General features: G+C 42.7%; 1 protein-coding gene across 12 annotated transcripts in view; it reads right to left on the bottom strand.

The window, feature by feature from the left end:
• Positions 1 to 14,957, bottom strand: part of KIAA1217 (KIAA1217 ortholog) — a 606,452-nt gene that overhangs the window by 248,525 nt on the left and 342,970 nt on the right. For 9 of the 12 annotated variants that reach the window (XM_054695151.1, XM_054695160.1, XM_054695161.1 and 6 more), the window contains exons 1-2: positions 11,040 to 11,361; positions 1,395 to 1,678 (exon numbers count right to left, since the gene is read on the bottom strand). In XM_054695151.1, the coding sequence (XP_054551126.1) occupies positions 1,395 to 1,678; positions 11,040 to 11,109 (354 nt within the window). In that variant the 5' untranslated portion in view covers positions 11,110 to 11,361. Of the gene's footprint in view, positions 1 to 1,394; positions 1,679 to 11,039; positions 11,362 to 14,957 lie in introns of those variants that run through there. The other 3 variants (XM_054695156.1, XM_054695157.1, XM_037510713.2) reach the window with 1 other exon arrangement.

Raw genomic sequence — 14,957 nt, 5'->3', positions numbered from 1 at the left:
ATACCAGGGTGATAGGGGTTCTGTTATGATACAATTAAATTCATCAAAAATAATTCTTAAAGATGCTATTGCTTGTAGAGATAAACATAAATTAATATATTTAAATTGCATATAAACTGCAATTGATATTATTGTACAGGTGAGTTTCTGTATAATGTACAACACAGTTGGTAAAATCATTCATTACATTTGTGAGAGCTGTGGGGAATTTCCGTTTTAAACAGTCAAAAGTTTGGATAAAAGAGTTCAAAGTCAAAATCTGGATAAAAATAAAATAGCAATATTTTCTATGTAGCTTGAAATGAAGATAGCCTTCCTTCCCTTAGTAACTCAAGAATTAATCTACTCATCTCTATACTAACCTGGATTCCTATTTGTTTTTCCTCTTCTGGGTCTGCTGCTTTCGGCAATGTGAACAAAAAGTAAACATAGAGCTCATAAAAGACATTTCACATTTTTAGGCATTCCGGAAAAGATTTCATAGAAGGAAAGACAGAATTTAAGGGAAAAAAATGAGATTGTGGTAGAAATATAGATTTAAAGATTCCGGTTGATTCCAATCTCCATTCCCATGGAAGATCAAAAGCTGAATTAGACATCACTTTTGTAACTAACTGGCAAAACAGCAGACTTAAAATAGGTTATCTCTCTACCTGTAGTGTCGAAATCAGTAACAGCCTGCCATCCTTCCCCTACCATGCACACCGCTAAGTGCTCTCCACTTTCCTCAAAGTTCAATCTGATAAACAAGTCTGTGAGGTCCACAGACCATCTCTTTTAACCCCCAAACTGTACTGTCTGCTAAAAAGTCATGGAATACAGCCAAGAAACAAAAACATCCCAAGCCTCAGTTAGGTGATATCTGTGTGGATGTCAAGATAACCTCAGATAAATGTTGCTGAAGACAGAAGAAAGCCAAATATACAAAAAGAAAACATCTGTGAGTAAAATGGGAAAGAACAGAAACTAAACCATAATGTCAGCTTCTTGAGGAAGAGGGATGTATCTCCAGCCTATGCCTCTGTGCTCTATTTACCCTCAAAATTTATCCATGGATTCATTCATTCATTCACTCATTCATTCATTCAATTAATCATTCACTGCATTTCAGATCTACTTGTGGTTGAACATGAGGATATTCTTGGGGGAACTGCATAACCTCTGGGTCTTCCCTCTTTGGCCTCTGGCTTTTTGGCTGGGATAGTAAAAGGGGTGGTGCTTTCAGGTCAAACTTTTCTGGAGCCTCCTCCCAAGTCTCAGAAGAGTTCTGGAACAACTGAATAGCAGACACTTCACTCAATAAGATGTCCTGCTATAAACTGTAGTTCACTTTGCTGTCCCCCATGTCCATTAACAAAAAAACCTTGCAGACTGAAAAAGCAGTAGGCTCCTACCTGGTCTCTCAGCCTCTCCTGGTGGCCCATGATCGCTGTGGCATGATGGGGGTACTTCTGCTTCAGATGTTCTAGGAAAGCTTCTCTTTTCCTATCCATTTCAGATGTTTGCATTCCCAGTATTTCTTTGGAACTGCGGGGCCCACCTAGAGTGTGTCTCCGTGGGATGTTGCGGGAAGACTTGGAAACTGAAACTTGACTGTTTCCATTAGACAGGCGATCCTTGGTTCTGCGACATTCTGCATCTTCTAGCGATGTGACATGCAGGTTGCTTTTTCCTTGTTCTGGAAGGAAAAAAAAGGATGGCTCACAATTAATGATTTCACACTCGAAATCTCATTAAAAAGAGGGTTTATGGCAGCTGTTAATGTATGAATGTAACTTAGCAGATTTATTTTGGAGGCAAAAGGGGGTTAATCAACACTCAAAAGAAACATGAAAAACTGCACGTTCGAAATAAAGAAGCTGCAGTAAAAACTACTATTTTCAAGTCTCCCTGAGGTTATTCAAAACAAGAACAGTGGTCAGAATAGTTTTCAGGCAACTAGGTTGCCCCTTACCTTCATCTAAAGAAAACTTTAGGAGAAAAAATCCCTCCAGGAGTCTGATTATTTCCTTATTTTTATTTCCAGTTTTATCCCGGTTATCAGTATTTATATATTTTTAAAAATCTAAAGGTGATTTCTGAAACATCTGCTACATCTCCAAGGTCAAACGCAGTTATTATAATCAAAGATATGTGAATCACTTGAAAATGCTATTTCCCACATTAGTATAAACCAAGTATGCATAAGAAAATTATTAGAGGTATAATTGAGAGACTATAAAGGCTTCAAGAGCTTACTTGAAGTGGATTTTATCAAAAACACACTATGAAAACAGAAGAGATAAAGTGTATTTTCAAAAGCCTTGACCTTGACACCCTGCTCTGACCGGTCCTGAAGGGACAAATTGATTTCTACTTAGCACTGGAAGGGCCATCTATGACAATGCTTCAAATGTAGGACATGTCCAAAGAATCTCAACCTTTTGTCTGATTTGAATATTCCAGTCAACTGGGAAAAAGGAGTTACTGCTTTAAAAAAAAAAATAGGAAGAGAAAATAATGAGAATTCAAAATCACTTCAGGAGCTGGCCACGTTCTCTACACAGTGGCAGCTCCTACCCGGTATTACAGATAGAGGCAGAACAAGGTGTCCTTGGCCAATGAGTTCCTGGAAAAGGCACTGGACGAGGTCTAAGGAGTCCTAGATTTAGAACGAATAAGTTCACCTTCTTTAGTCTCACCCTCTTCAATAAAAAGGTGAGAATGGTTGACTTGTATTTGCAAGCAGAGTCTGCTACCTCTAAATCCTTCAAATCTACTCTAATTTTTAAAAAAAGTTTCCAGTGACAGCTTGTTAGCTAATTCTCTTTAAAAGTCATATGCAGGGTCTCCCCGGTGGTGCAGCGGTTGAGCGCTGGGTTGCGAAGCTGCCCACAGCCTCTGCAGCGCCGGTTCGATCCCCGGCTGCTCCCCGGCCACTGGAGGAGGGTCCCACATGGCGTACAGACCTCTCCTGCCGCCCGCTGCTCCCCTCAGCAGTGTACTTTGGTCGTTCTGCCTGCTCTGCTCCCCGCTCTGGCTCTGGTGAATTCTCTCACCCTCCCGCGCTTCTGACTGTACCCAGTGCTTGTATAAATTTAAAAAATAAAATAAAATAAATCTTAAAAAAAAAGTCATATGCAAACAAACAAACAAAAAAAGATGCAACATTTGACAGTTCTAGATTTAAGTTTCAGATCAACAGAGAACCAAACCTTCTCACTAGTAATGTTAATCAATAGGTGTCCACAGTTTATGCATGAACAGTCGAAGTCAGTGCCACCAACAGTTTCCTTGGTCTTTGCCTAGAAACATCTTTGTAGAAAACTCTAGTCACAGCACCCTTTGGTTGGGAATAGAGAATATTTTAATCTCAGGTTGGTTTTCTGGTACCATACCTGTACCCTAGTTCCGTGTGTGTGTTCCGGGAATAATTCTTCTTATCTACCCTTTATTTCATGTTATACTGATAATCATAAGCATCTCAGTCAGATACAAATGAGGAAAGAGAGGGGGAAATGTTCCAGATTAGCAAATTCTTCAACTTCTCATAAGTTTCACACCAAGTCTAGAAGGGAAATAAGACAGAACTATTGGCTCAAAAGTTCTTGGGAGATTAACTTTAATTTATTTAGGTAACTGACTCATTGCATGGATTCTCATGATGGCTGCCTTTTTTGTGGCCTCTTCTTTAATAATACAAAAATAACAGGAACTGCTGGGTAAAGTTAGATACCAACAATGCCATATCTTCCTTATCTCTGGTTAGTAAAGATCTGAAAAGGTTTAGCATTCCTTTTGAGTGAGCATGTGGATGAGTTTTTGTCAGCCCAAATTGTTGTAACACTTGACATAACACTGTTACTTTTAAATGGATTTTTTAAAAAAAAATTTTTAAAGATTTATTTATTTTTAGGGCCTCCCCTGGTGGAGCAGCAGTTAAGCACTGGGCTGCGAAGCTGCACGCAGCCTCTGCAGCGCCAGTTCAATCCCCGGCCGCCGGCAAGGGTCCCACATGGCGCACAGACCTCTCCTGCCGCCTGCTGCTCCCCTCAGCAGTGTATTTCGTTGGTCTGCCTGTTCTGTTCCCCACTCTGGCTCTGGTGAAATCTCTCACCCTCCCGCGCTTCTGACTGTACCCAGTGGTTGTATAAATAAATAAATAAATCTTAAAAAAAAAATTATTTATTTTTATACAAGAACTAGGGTACAGGTCAGGGCCATGGGAGGGTGAGAGGATTCACCAGAGACAGAGCAGGGAGCAGAACAGGCAGATGGACTGAAATACACTGTTGAGGGGAGCAGCAGGTGAGAGATAGGAGAGAGGACAGGTCTGCCACGCCATGTGGGTAGCTCCCTGGCTGGCCAGGAATCAAACCTGCGCTGCAGAGGCTGCAGACAGCTTCACAGCTCTGCTCTCAACCCATTGCGCCACAGGAGAGGCCCCACTTTTAAATGGATTTTTAAGATTACTTTGGCCATCATGGCAATAATATATTTTAAAGATTTTTCCAGGACAGCTAGATTAATTAGCAGGATTGAATCTCTGAAAAGGTTATTTCTTTACATGGACATCATACAGAGACATTCAGACCACCCATATGGATAAGCATTCAAGTTTCTCAAATACCAGCAGGGACTGAAAGTTCCATTCTGCCTTGCTTTGCTACACAGACTCACAAGAACAATTTTGTTTCCTCCAAGGATCCTCAGAGCCAGAACAGTAGCCCTGTGGAGACTGAAAAGAATCTTCTATTTTCTTCTTTGAGATAAATTGGGAAAGGAGTTTACAGTCAATTTTCTACCAACATTCAGCCATCAGCAGCCCCAAATACGGACTCCAGGCCCCCATTCTTTTCTTATACTTTTGCACTAGGAAGGTGACATCCACCTTGCATTGCTTTTCCATTTTTTCTATTTTGTGGATTTGTCTATGATGTCTCCAGTTTGTTAACAAGAGTTAATGCCATCTGGAGGAAAGCAGCAAACAGTACCAGGTTAACGTACCCACCAACGGCTAAATGCAGTTCTGGGCACCAGGGTGAACTGCCCTTGGTGTCTACACCCTCTCTGCCTCAACCTCCTGCCCTGAGCCTCTCTCCAGCCTTCTATCAGCTCCCTCTGCCTCCATCCACCACCAGGCACCAGCCCTCTTTTGTGGTTATCCACCACCACCTAGCAACACTTTCCACACAAAGCCACTAGAACACACAACCCAGTCGCCCCAGTTCTTTCCTTAGTACGAGTCAGCTAGTTGGGAGCTGCCAACTCCCGGCCTGAGGGAGAACTTGACAGCTCTGCCATTCCAATCATTTGGGGGAGAATATGGTCTCTCAGCTGAGGAGAAAAACTAAACAGAGGTAGAAACAAGCAAGAGAGGGAATCCGCAGATGTTTAATAACAAACAATTCCATTGGATCCAAGTCACCAATTCCTCATTATCCACATGAATAGATCATTCAAGTTACCAAAATGAAAAATCAGTTCTATTCCTTCTCTGTCAAGTACTTTGGTGCTAACATTTTAAATGTGGGAGTGTCCAGCTGTTTGCTACTCTGGGAATCCATGCCAAATAGTGGAGCAGCAGCATGAAGACAAGGCTTCCAGTGTCCCCTCCTGCCCCTCCCAGACACTGCACAGCCCAGAGTAACAACTCTGAAGCCCCTTCAAGCAGAATGGAGAACAACCTCTCTGAAATTCCCTGCTGCACAAGTGGGGACCGGAAAGGCTGGAGTACCAGAGACAATTTTGCATTTCAAAGGGCTTTCTATCTGGGATATAGACATTCTGGAGCTTAAACATAGAAAATGGGGTTGGGGCAGGTATGAAGTAGGCAGAGGATTATCGAAGACAGGTTATCCAGAGGAAGATATTCACATGGCAAGTTATCTGATGGGAGCTAGCAAAGCTGGCTTCTTGGCCACAACTCAGATTGCACAGGCTGCGTCAGCTTAACCTGCACAGGGGGTGTGGGATCATGCCCGCCCACCAGCCAGCAACAGGCCCAGGGCTTCCCTAGGGTTTTATTCCTGGGTAAAGATTAGGTAGACTTCAGCATCTTAGGGAAGCAGTCCTTGCTTCTCTGTGGTGGCTTCTGGTCAGCTGTCTCTAAAGATGAAGATTTTTAAATTATGCTGAGATGCTCTCTTGTCCTAGGAACATTGCGGGGAGTGGCTGTTTTGTTTGGCTGTGCACCCTGTCTTGTCCTAGGATGGTAGCCACCTTATTTTATCTATCGGTATAGTCAGACCATATTTCCTGTTGCATACACACAGAAGACTTAATTCTTCCAGCCCCTTCTTCTAGGTAGGGCCTTGAACTAATTCTGGTCAATGCTATGTGGGCATAAATGATAGTGGCCCCCTAGGTCCTGACCCTCAGACCTCCTAAATAATCTTCCAAACGTTTTCTTTTTTGACAGGCTGAATACAGAAGAAGGTCCTGGGGAATGGTGTGATACTAGACAAAGGCACCTGGGTCCCAGAGCCGGGCTGGAGGTAGGGGCCCACCCAGGATTGAGCAGGACTACTCACATTCCACTGTGTTCAAGAAACTAATTTCAGTTAAGCTAAACCACTGAGATCAGGGCTGTTACAGCAATCAGGCTATCTGACTAGTATATATGATCTATTCTTTTGGAGGTCTGTAGGGGTACTTCATTTTTTAGTCCCCTTGTCAATCTCATAAAGACCATGGCCATATACAGAATGGTACAGAAATTATAGCTAAAATCAGGCCACCATATTCTTCTAAAAATACTTTAGAAATTAAGCAAGTGATTAAGAGGGCTTCTGGTATAGATTTCAGGTAAAAGAAATAGCTAGAAGAGCCTTCTTGTCTCACGTGCTAGTGAGCTGATTAATTCATTCACACAAATATTTATTGAGGGACTGCTTAGCACTCTGAGAAACATTAGGAGATAGTGAAGTGTTGATCTACATTATAATTAGAGAAACAGATAACAAACAAATACTATATAATATAAAGACCACAGTGATAAGTGCTCTGAACGATGAGATAGGATAAAGGACAGAGACTGATGTGACATTTTTAGAGATTTCTGAGCAAAGACCTAATGTCTGGGACTCCCTAGGCAAACGCTACATGGGAGCTACCAATACTGTCTTCTTTTCCATCTTCACTGAGATATAATTGGCATATAGCTTTTCATAACTTTAAGATGTACCCTGTATTGATTTGATACATTTATATCTTGCAAAATATTTATCACAATAAAAAAATACTATCTTAAAACACTGGCAAGTCAGGGGGTAGGGAATCAAACAGGAGACGGACAGCATTTCTGCATCAGTGTTTGTGTTCTTAGGGGACAGAGCAAAGGCAGCAACCGGAGGGCTGCTTTGGGCTGATTTAGGCATCCCAAGGAACCCTCACCTGCCTTGATGCTACGGAGCCCACGGCCTTGAAAAGGAGCATGATATAATTAGAGTCAAATTCATTTAATAATTAGTGAGTGCCTGATTTGCACAATGCATTTTGCAGTATACTTTTGAAATGTTATTTACCTGCTGCATTGATAAGAATTATCCTTGAGGTGACCATATGTCCCAGTTTGCCAAAACAACCCTGGGTTGCAACTGTTGTCTCAGTGAAATTATTTATAGTGTTCCCTTTCACTCTCAAAGTTTCTCAGTTAAAACAATAAGTTACATGATCACCCGAGGGAGATCCTTATCTATAGTGGATCGATCAGCTCAAAGTCGTGGAATGATATAATTAATCTTGTTCAATACTATTTATTAACTTCTGCAAACCTGGTGGTGATGATAGGTGCTGGGACTATAGAAGATGAAAACACTGTGAAAGATGAAGTCTTTACCCTGGAATACCACATTGTGATTTGGTGAAATATAAACAATATATAAAGAATGCAATGGAGAGATTGCCCTGAGAAGAACAGAGGGGTTGTGATGTGCTCATCAGAGGTCTGACATCCTTGTGTGGTCCTCGTGTTGACCAAAAACCAAAGACAAAGCCACACTCCTTACAGTACCGTATCCCCACCCCCAAACTAAATGTCATCTTAGAAATCAAACCTGGATTCTTACTCCCCTTCAAAATCTCTCCAGGGCCTCCCTGGTGGCTCAAGGGATTAAGATGCAGCACTAGGAAGCTACCTGCAGCCATTGCAGCACAAGTTCAATCCCCAGCCGGCCAGGGAGGTGACCCACATGGCTCAGCAGACCTCTCCTGTCTTCCCCTCAGCAGTGTATTTCAGTCATTCCGCCTTGTTCTGTTCCCCACTCTGTCTCTGGTGAATCCTCTCACCCCCTCCACATCTGGGCTGTACCCCAGTTCTTGTATGCATAAATAAATAAATCTTTAAAACAAACAAACAAACAAAATCTCTCCAGCCATCACTTCCAATCTCCTTGATTTTTACAAACTGGAGTGCAAACCCCAGGGCACAAGTCTTGAATCTTTCCTTCTGCACACAGACTGGATCCGAGTAGATTTCTTGGGGTGTCTGCTCTCCCTCCACAATTCCAGTCACGAATATCCAAAACGCGATCAATGCATCCATCTGCATGCCTGAAAGCTTCTGGATCCTAAGACAGTGAAAGATTTTCTGCCTCTGCCCAATGACAAACACTGTCCTATCTACTCCTCCTAGGGCTTGCCCACTTAGGTAAAATGACATCTTCATTCTTCTAGCTGTGCAGACCAAAAAATTTGGAGTCATTTTTGATGCTTCTGTTTCTTTTGTATCCCACACCCCAGCCTTTAATAAATTATTTTGGCTTTTACACACACCTACTACATCCTTATCTACCACCTGTTCTACTATCTGTCAGTCCAAACTGATAATGTTTCTTGCCTGGTTCATTGTGTAAATCTCATCTTTGGTCTCCCACCTCTACTTGGGTTATTTTCTGTACAGCATTATGGAAATCTCTATTCCAAGTAAGGCAGACCTGCCAGTAGCTCCCCAACCCCCTTGCGGCAAAAGCCTAAGACCTTACCATAATATCGTAAGTCACAGGTGATCTGACCACAATTACTTCTCCCATCTTTTCCCCATGTTTCTTCTGTTCTTTGAACATTTTTTGCCGCTGCCTACCTGGCTTCTTTTGCACATTAATTCAATATCAACTCTGTGAGGCTCTCCTGGATAATCCTTCCTACAGTTTCACCGCCATCTCTACCCCTGCACTCCCTATGCATTTCCACTGCCTTATTTTCCCCCGAAGCCTTATTTCTTTCTAACAGGGTTTTTAGATAAAATATGGTATGCCCAGCTAAATTTGAAATTCAGATAAATAATGAACACTTTTAGCAAGTTTGTCTCCAATATTTAAAAGGGATATACTAAAAAATTCATTCATTGCATTTTTATTTGCTCAATCTGGCACGCCTGCCATCTACCATACTATGTATTTTACTTATTTTGTTCATTGCTTGTCTCTACCATCACACCCCCCTCCTCCACCCTCACTCTCCCAGACCAATTTGGCCCTAAGAATGTAGTTCATTGAAGGAAAGTATATTTAGTCTACTTTGTTGGCTGCTGGATTCCCAGCAGCTAAAACTGTGACTACGATTGAACAAATGCTCAATATTCATTGAATTAATGAATAAATGAGTAAAGTGATCCCACTCTCTCAACCTGACTACCTCAAACCTCTTAAGCATCTTTGAATTGCTGAGGTTGTTTCAAAGTTGTTTCCTAAATCGGTCCCATTCTAATTGCCTTAGATTCTTAGTCATTTATTTCAACAGAGGCCCAGAGGCTAAATTCCTACAGTAGGATCCGGTCCCATCAAATAAGGGGTGGAGAGAGGGAGGGAATAGCGAAGGAAGGAAGAAAGCATTCTCTTCTGATGGACCTCCTGGGCAGGCGCCCACAGAATGCTCCTCTTTGGAAGTACAGACACCTAGACAGAAGACTGTAAGACTCAGAGATTCTCCAGGGTTTATTAAGCTTTGAGTTTTCTGCATTTCACTGCAGGGGGGCGGGGTGGAAGGAGTAGGGGGTTGGGGGGATGTCTATCTATTGTAATTGCATTTTCTTCTGTCTGGCTTAGTTTTGCATTTCCACTGTGGATGAGTCATTTGTTACTTCCCTTTTGCCTTCTTTAAAAACACACACCTTTTCCCCAGTGCATAATCCCTACTCCTACGCACAGCCCCGCAGCCCTGAAAGAAAGGACATTTTCAGTTATTAACCGGCCCCTGGATGAACCTGGGGAAGGGTGGGCAGGGAGGGGTCCAGATTGCGCGGTTTATGAACATGCCGCCCGTGTGATAGTACAGGACAGACTCTGGCATCACAGACACCAGACACTGGGGAGCAGGGTCCTTTCTCCACCCAACCCCACTGTGAAACTTCTTTGGAACAACATAAGCCTCTGGAAATTCCCTCCGGAAAGGACAAGTCAATTATTATAAACACAATAAAAGGGAAACTGCCCTGAAAAAAAAATTACCAAAATTGTCTAACAACTCCCAACTTAAAAAAAGCAAAATAATAATAATAATAATAATAATAATAATAATAATAAAAAAATAAAAAGGTAGAAGATCCCAGGTTCCCCCTATCATCCAAATGTAAAATGCTCTCCCCTGCTGTTGGCTACTCTGTAAAATAAAACATCCCTGAGCTCTGTGATTTTATTGGAAAAGACTCCCAAACTTGCATCCAACAGGCATTTGCCTCATGGAATCCCCCAATCAATGAATGGAAACCCTGCCGTCGTGGAGACAAGCGTCACAGAAACAGCTCCTTCTCTCACCGCTGGAGCAGTGAGTGTTAAAAGTTGCTTCGTGATATTTTTATCATTGCCCAGAGACACAGCACACACCGGCTCCCCGCTGAGTTACAAACGTGACATCACCGCGCCCCTTCTTTGGCTGAAGAAAATCCTGCCAGAGATAAAGCGAGACCCAAGAAATCCAAACTCTCCGCTGAGTTTTGCAAAGACACCACCCAAGAAATCTGCTTTCTCTCTGCCATGCGCCCTGTCTCCAGCTATAAAAAGCAGCAAGCGGCAGGGACACGCGTCACTGCAACTCCATCTTTGAATGGGTCTGTTACTTACCCTGCATCTGTCTGCTGTCCGCTGAGTGAGGAAGGCATGGCTCACATTTCTGGCTTTCATTTTCTTCCATTGTCCCTGCCTACAGCCCAGGCTCCTCGCTGCTCTTTAAACTTCTGAGCGCAGTTCTGAAAGCTCCCAGAAAGCGCCAGGAAAGGGGCCCCGGGGGTGGGGAGGAGGAGACGGTGCGAAATGAAACCCCACCCCAAACTATTCTGTGCTCGGGTGCAAAGTCTCTCTCGCCCAAGAAAACTGCATTCCAGCGCCGGGCCTCCCCCGTCCTTCAGTGCCTGCGTCCCTGCGTCTGTCCGGCGAGAAAGGGGGGGCTGTGCTCGCCGCCCCAGCCTGGGGAGGGCCCCCGCGCCGCGCGGCGCTCGGGGAGGCACCAACAGGTGATGAGCTTTCCTACCCCAGAGCCAGACCTCCTGTTTCCACGCTGCAAACTGCTGAGACTCCGCAGCCAAGGAAGGAAAACATTTCACACAGGCGTGAACCTTTGCTGGAAGCCAGTTTTCTGGTATCTTTAATCTGAGGCACTGAATCAGCCTCCCAAATAAGCTGACAGACGGTCATAAACAGCGAGCTGCTGAATGTTGCAACTTTCAGTGAAATTGTTATAAAATCGCTTCAAAAATTTGAAAGGGTATATACCTGGACACTTCAAAATAAAGCATTCATACTGTTTGGAGCCTGCCTAACAGATACAGTTAGTTTACTTTTCACACAATTTCAATCTGTTGAAATGCATTTTACAAAGTTTGTAGTCACTTGCCTAAACTTTCTCTGGCTCCTCCCTTCTTGCCCAACACACACACACACACACACACACACACACACACACACACACACCCCCCTCACAAATCTGAGGAGTAAACTAGAAAAATCAACTTTGTGGATCTCCGAGGTTCATTACTTTAAGATCTCTGAAATGCAATTAAAAGGCTTTTCCCTGGGCGGCCAAAGTTACATCCAAGGTGCTCATTCTCCTTTTCAACTACCTACAAATATTTATTTTGTTCTTTACCCAGTCCTTGAAAAACTGGCAAATTTCCCAGAAAGTGAGAATAGAAGGCACAATGTCCACCAAAAAAAAAAAAAAAAAAAAAAAAAAGATGGGAAAATAATCTTAGCAACATTAGCTCTGCTATTTCAGAGATCTACAATATCTACAAGTAACACACGGTCACTGGTAGGAAGAGAATGGTATTGTAATCTGTAGTGGCCCCTTCATATGAGGGGCGAAGGACAATAGTTAGCAGGCTGGCCATACCTTGACCCAGTTTATGGGCTGCTTAGGCAAGGTTTTAGACTGATTTGGAGGAAGAATGTGTGCAGAACAATAGCTGGCCTGCAGATTCTGACCTCGAGTCACCTGTGTGTTTTGGCACTGTGGGGGCCATAATTTGGCCATTTAGGACAAAAAGATACGGAAACCCTAAAGGACAAAGGGTATAAACTACAAGGGAAACAGACATGCCAGGGAGCAAACTAAATTCACCTCGGGGAAGGAAGATGGAAACCTTCAACTACCAACAGGATTTTTTTTGAAATCCAAGAAGATAGGGCAAATCTTCCAAAAAGTAAAGCTGTACCTCGGCAGCATGAATACAGGCATTGGGGCTGATAGGGCAGACAGCTCAAGGTCTCCATGACTTTGCAACAGAATTATCTGGCAATCATGCTCTAAGGAAGAACTAATCTTGCCATTTCTGTACTGGTGGCCTATGGGCAAAAACCAGATGAATCTCACTTTAACCTTACTATTTCCTCAGATACAAAATGTTTACGAAAGAGGGATCTGTGGTCAGGCCCCCAGGTCCAGATTATCCTGATCCTAATCCTTATATAGCTGTTGTGTATTTCTCTTCAAATTATTGAAGGTGGAAATGTGGTTAGGGTGCAGGAGGATAGCTGGAGGGGGAGGGGAAAGAGAGGGCCCTGCCCCCAGCATTGCTGCACCAGAGCTTCAGCAGAAACCTGATATCCATGAGCCATGGGCTTGATGTGATGTGTGAAGAGTCAACCTCTACAGCTCCCAACAGCTACCTGCCACTGACACAGTGCAGAGGCATAGCCCCGGGTAAAAAGGAGGCAAAGACTGTGGGTAAACACCCAACAACAGCCACCCTGCCTCTTGCTTGCCTTCCAGGCTAGCTCAAGCCAGACAGAAAAGATCCCATATGGAGATGTAGATGATTCTTGCTGGGACAGTGAGAGCAGCCCTTCAGCACACTTACTCCCTGATGGGCAAAATGGAGGAAGCTCTCACCCCATGTTCTCAACTCTGGTGCGTTTCCAAGCAGCCCAAGGAACCCTCTTGGTGGATCGTGTGTTCAAGCTGCTCAGACCCTGTCCCTCCAAACACACATGGACAGACAGACAGACAGACACGTGCACACACACACACACACACAGAGTACACGTCCTCCTTCTGTAGATATACCTTGAATCAAATCTCTTAGTGAAATGTACAAAAGAAAAAGGAATTATCAAAAAAAAAAAAGAAAGAAAAGGGAATTATCAGTGAAGATAATTAACACAAATCATTAAGGACCCTGAAATCTAGACATATTTACAGTAGATTTTCTTGAATAGTCAAACTTTCTGACTTCTCTGGGGGAAAGCTTCTATAAGTCTAGTTACTGGCCCTTTGTTCCTTCTCCTTGAAAAAAGGAGCTGAAAACAATCAGAGAAATCACTGCAGTTAGGTCCAAGCACTGACTATTCTGTACATCTGAACCCAGAGCACACGGGCCTTACTAAGACCTTTTCAGAGATGGTCATTTTTGCTGAGAGGGGTCCCTGGGAAACAATAAGTGTATTCTGCAATCTACAAATGCTCAGTAATTCAGATCTTCATGAAAAATACTATTATTGTCACTGCCCCAACTGTGGAGATGTTCTTTCTGGAAGAAATGCTATTTGAACTTGAAGTACACTATGCATTTTGGTTTAATTTAATTTCTGGATTTAAAAATTGCTTTTATGAACCAATCTGCCTACTGCCATACTTTGAAATATGCTGGAAAAGGCATAAGGAAAGCAGGAAGAACTTGAAATTTGATTTTCCTCCAGCCATATAGAATGTTACAATAATGATACCAGGGGGCTAAATTTTCAACTTCATTTCTGTTAACCAGGGAAGGCACAAGGCTATTTCTTGGTTAATGGCTCCATATGCTGGCAATTCATGATTCAAAATGAGCTAACACACAAAAAAGTATCATTTAAAAGGAAAGACAAGTGAAGAGATAAGAGAGCTGTAAGGGCAAACGGTGATTTTTGCAGGCAGAACTAACCTATTACAGAACTGGGCCATTATTGGGTTTCATAATGCAACTTAAATAAGCATTTGCCATGATAGGCATTAATCACCGGAATCATAAACCATTGAATATGATTTCCCAGCAGGCCTATTTAACTAGAGGGCTAAGGAAAACAAGTCAACTTCCTTTATGTAAGTTTTTGAAGACATCATTGTTAGAATCAAGCATTAGTGGAATTGGGCTGATAAATATTTCAATTTTTTAACCTTAATCCTATTAAAAACAAAATAGTATAAACTGACTTGATATCAGGACATGAAAGAATTAATGCTTGCTGAAATCATAAATGCCAATTTCAGAGGACAGATAATAGTGAAAGTAAAACAAAAGAAAGGCGAACAAATCAAAAGGATTTCAACCTGAAACCCCACATTTGATGAGATAAATTGTCTTTTCTAAGGACACTCTGCTGTGTCACTCAGTAACTAAGAAGTAGAGGTTGTTGGACAACTGGGAAAACATTTGGTTCAATGGATGATCGGGTAACTGAAATGTGGAATCTCCAACCTTAGTTTTCACTGCAGTGTGTCAGCTGGCTTGGATGAACTTATATTCAAGTATGCACCAGAGCACTTGTGGTAGGGAAAAGGGACCG

Source organism: Talpa occidentalis, unplaced genomic scaffold (assembly GCF_014898055.3).
Source record: "Talpa occidentalis isolate TD23 unplaced genomic scaffold, MPIMG_talOcc4v2.1 talOcc4.14, whole genome shotgun sequence".
NCBI classification, from domain to species: Eukaryota; Metazoa; Chordata; class Mammalia; order Eulipotyphla; family Talpidae; genus Talpa; species Talpa occidentalis.
This window is presented reverse-complemented; position numbering and strand designations above follow the sequence as displayed.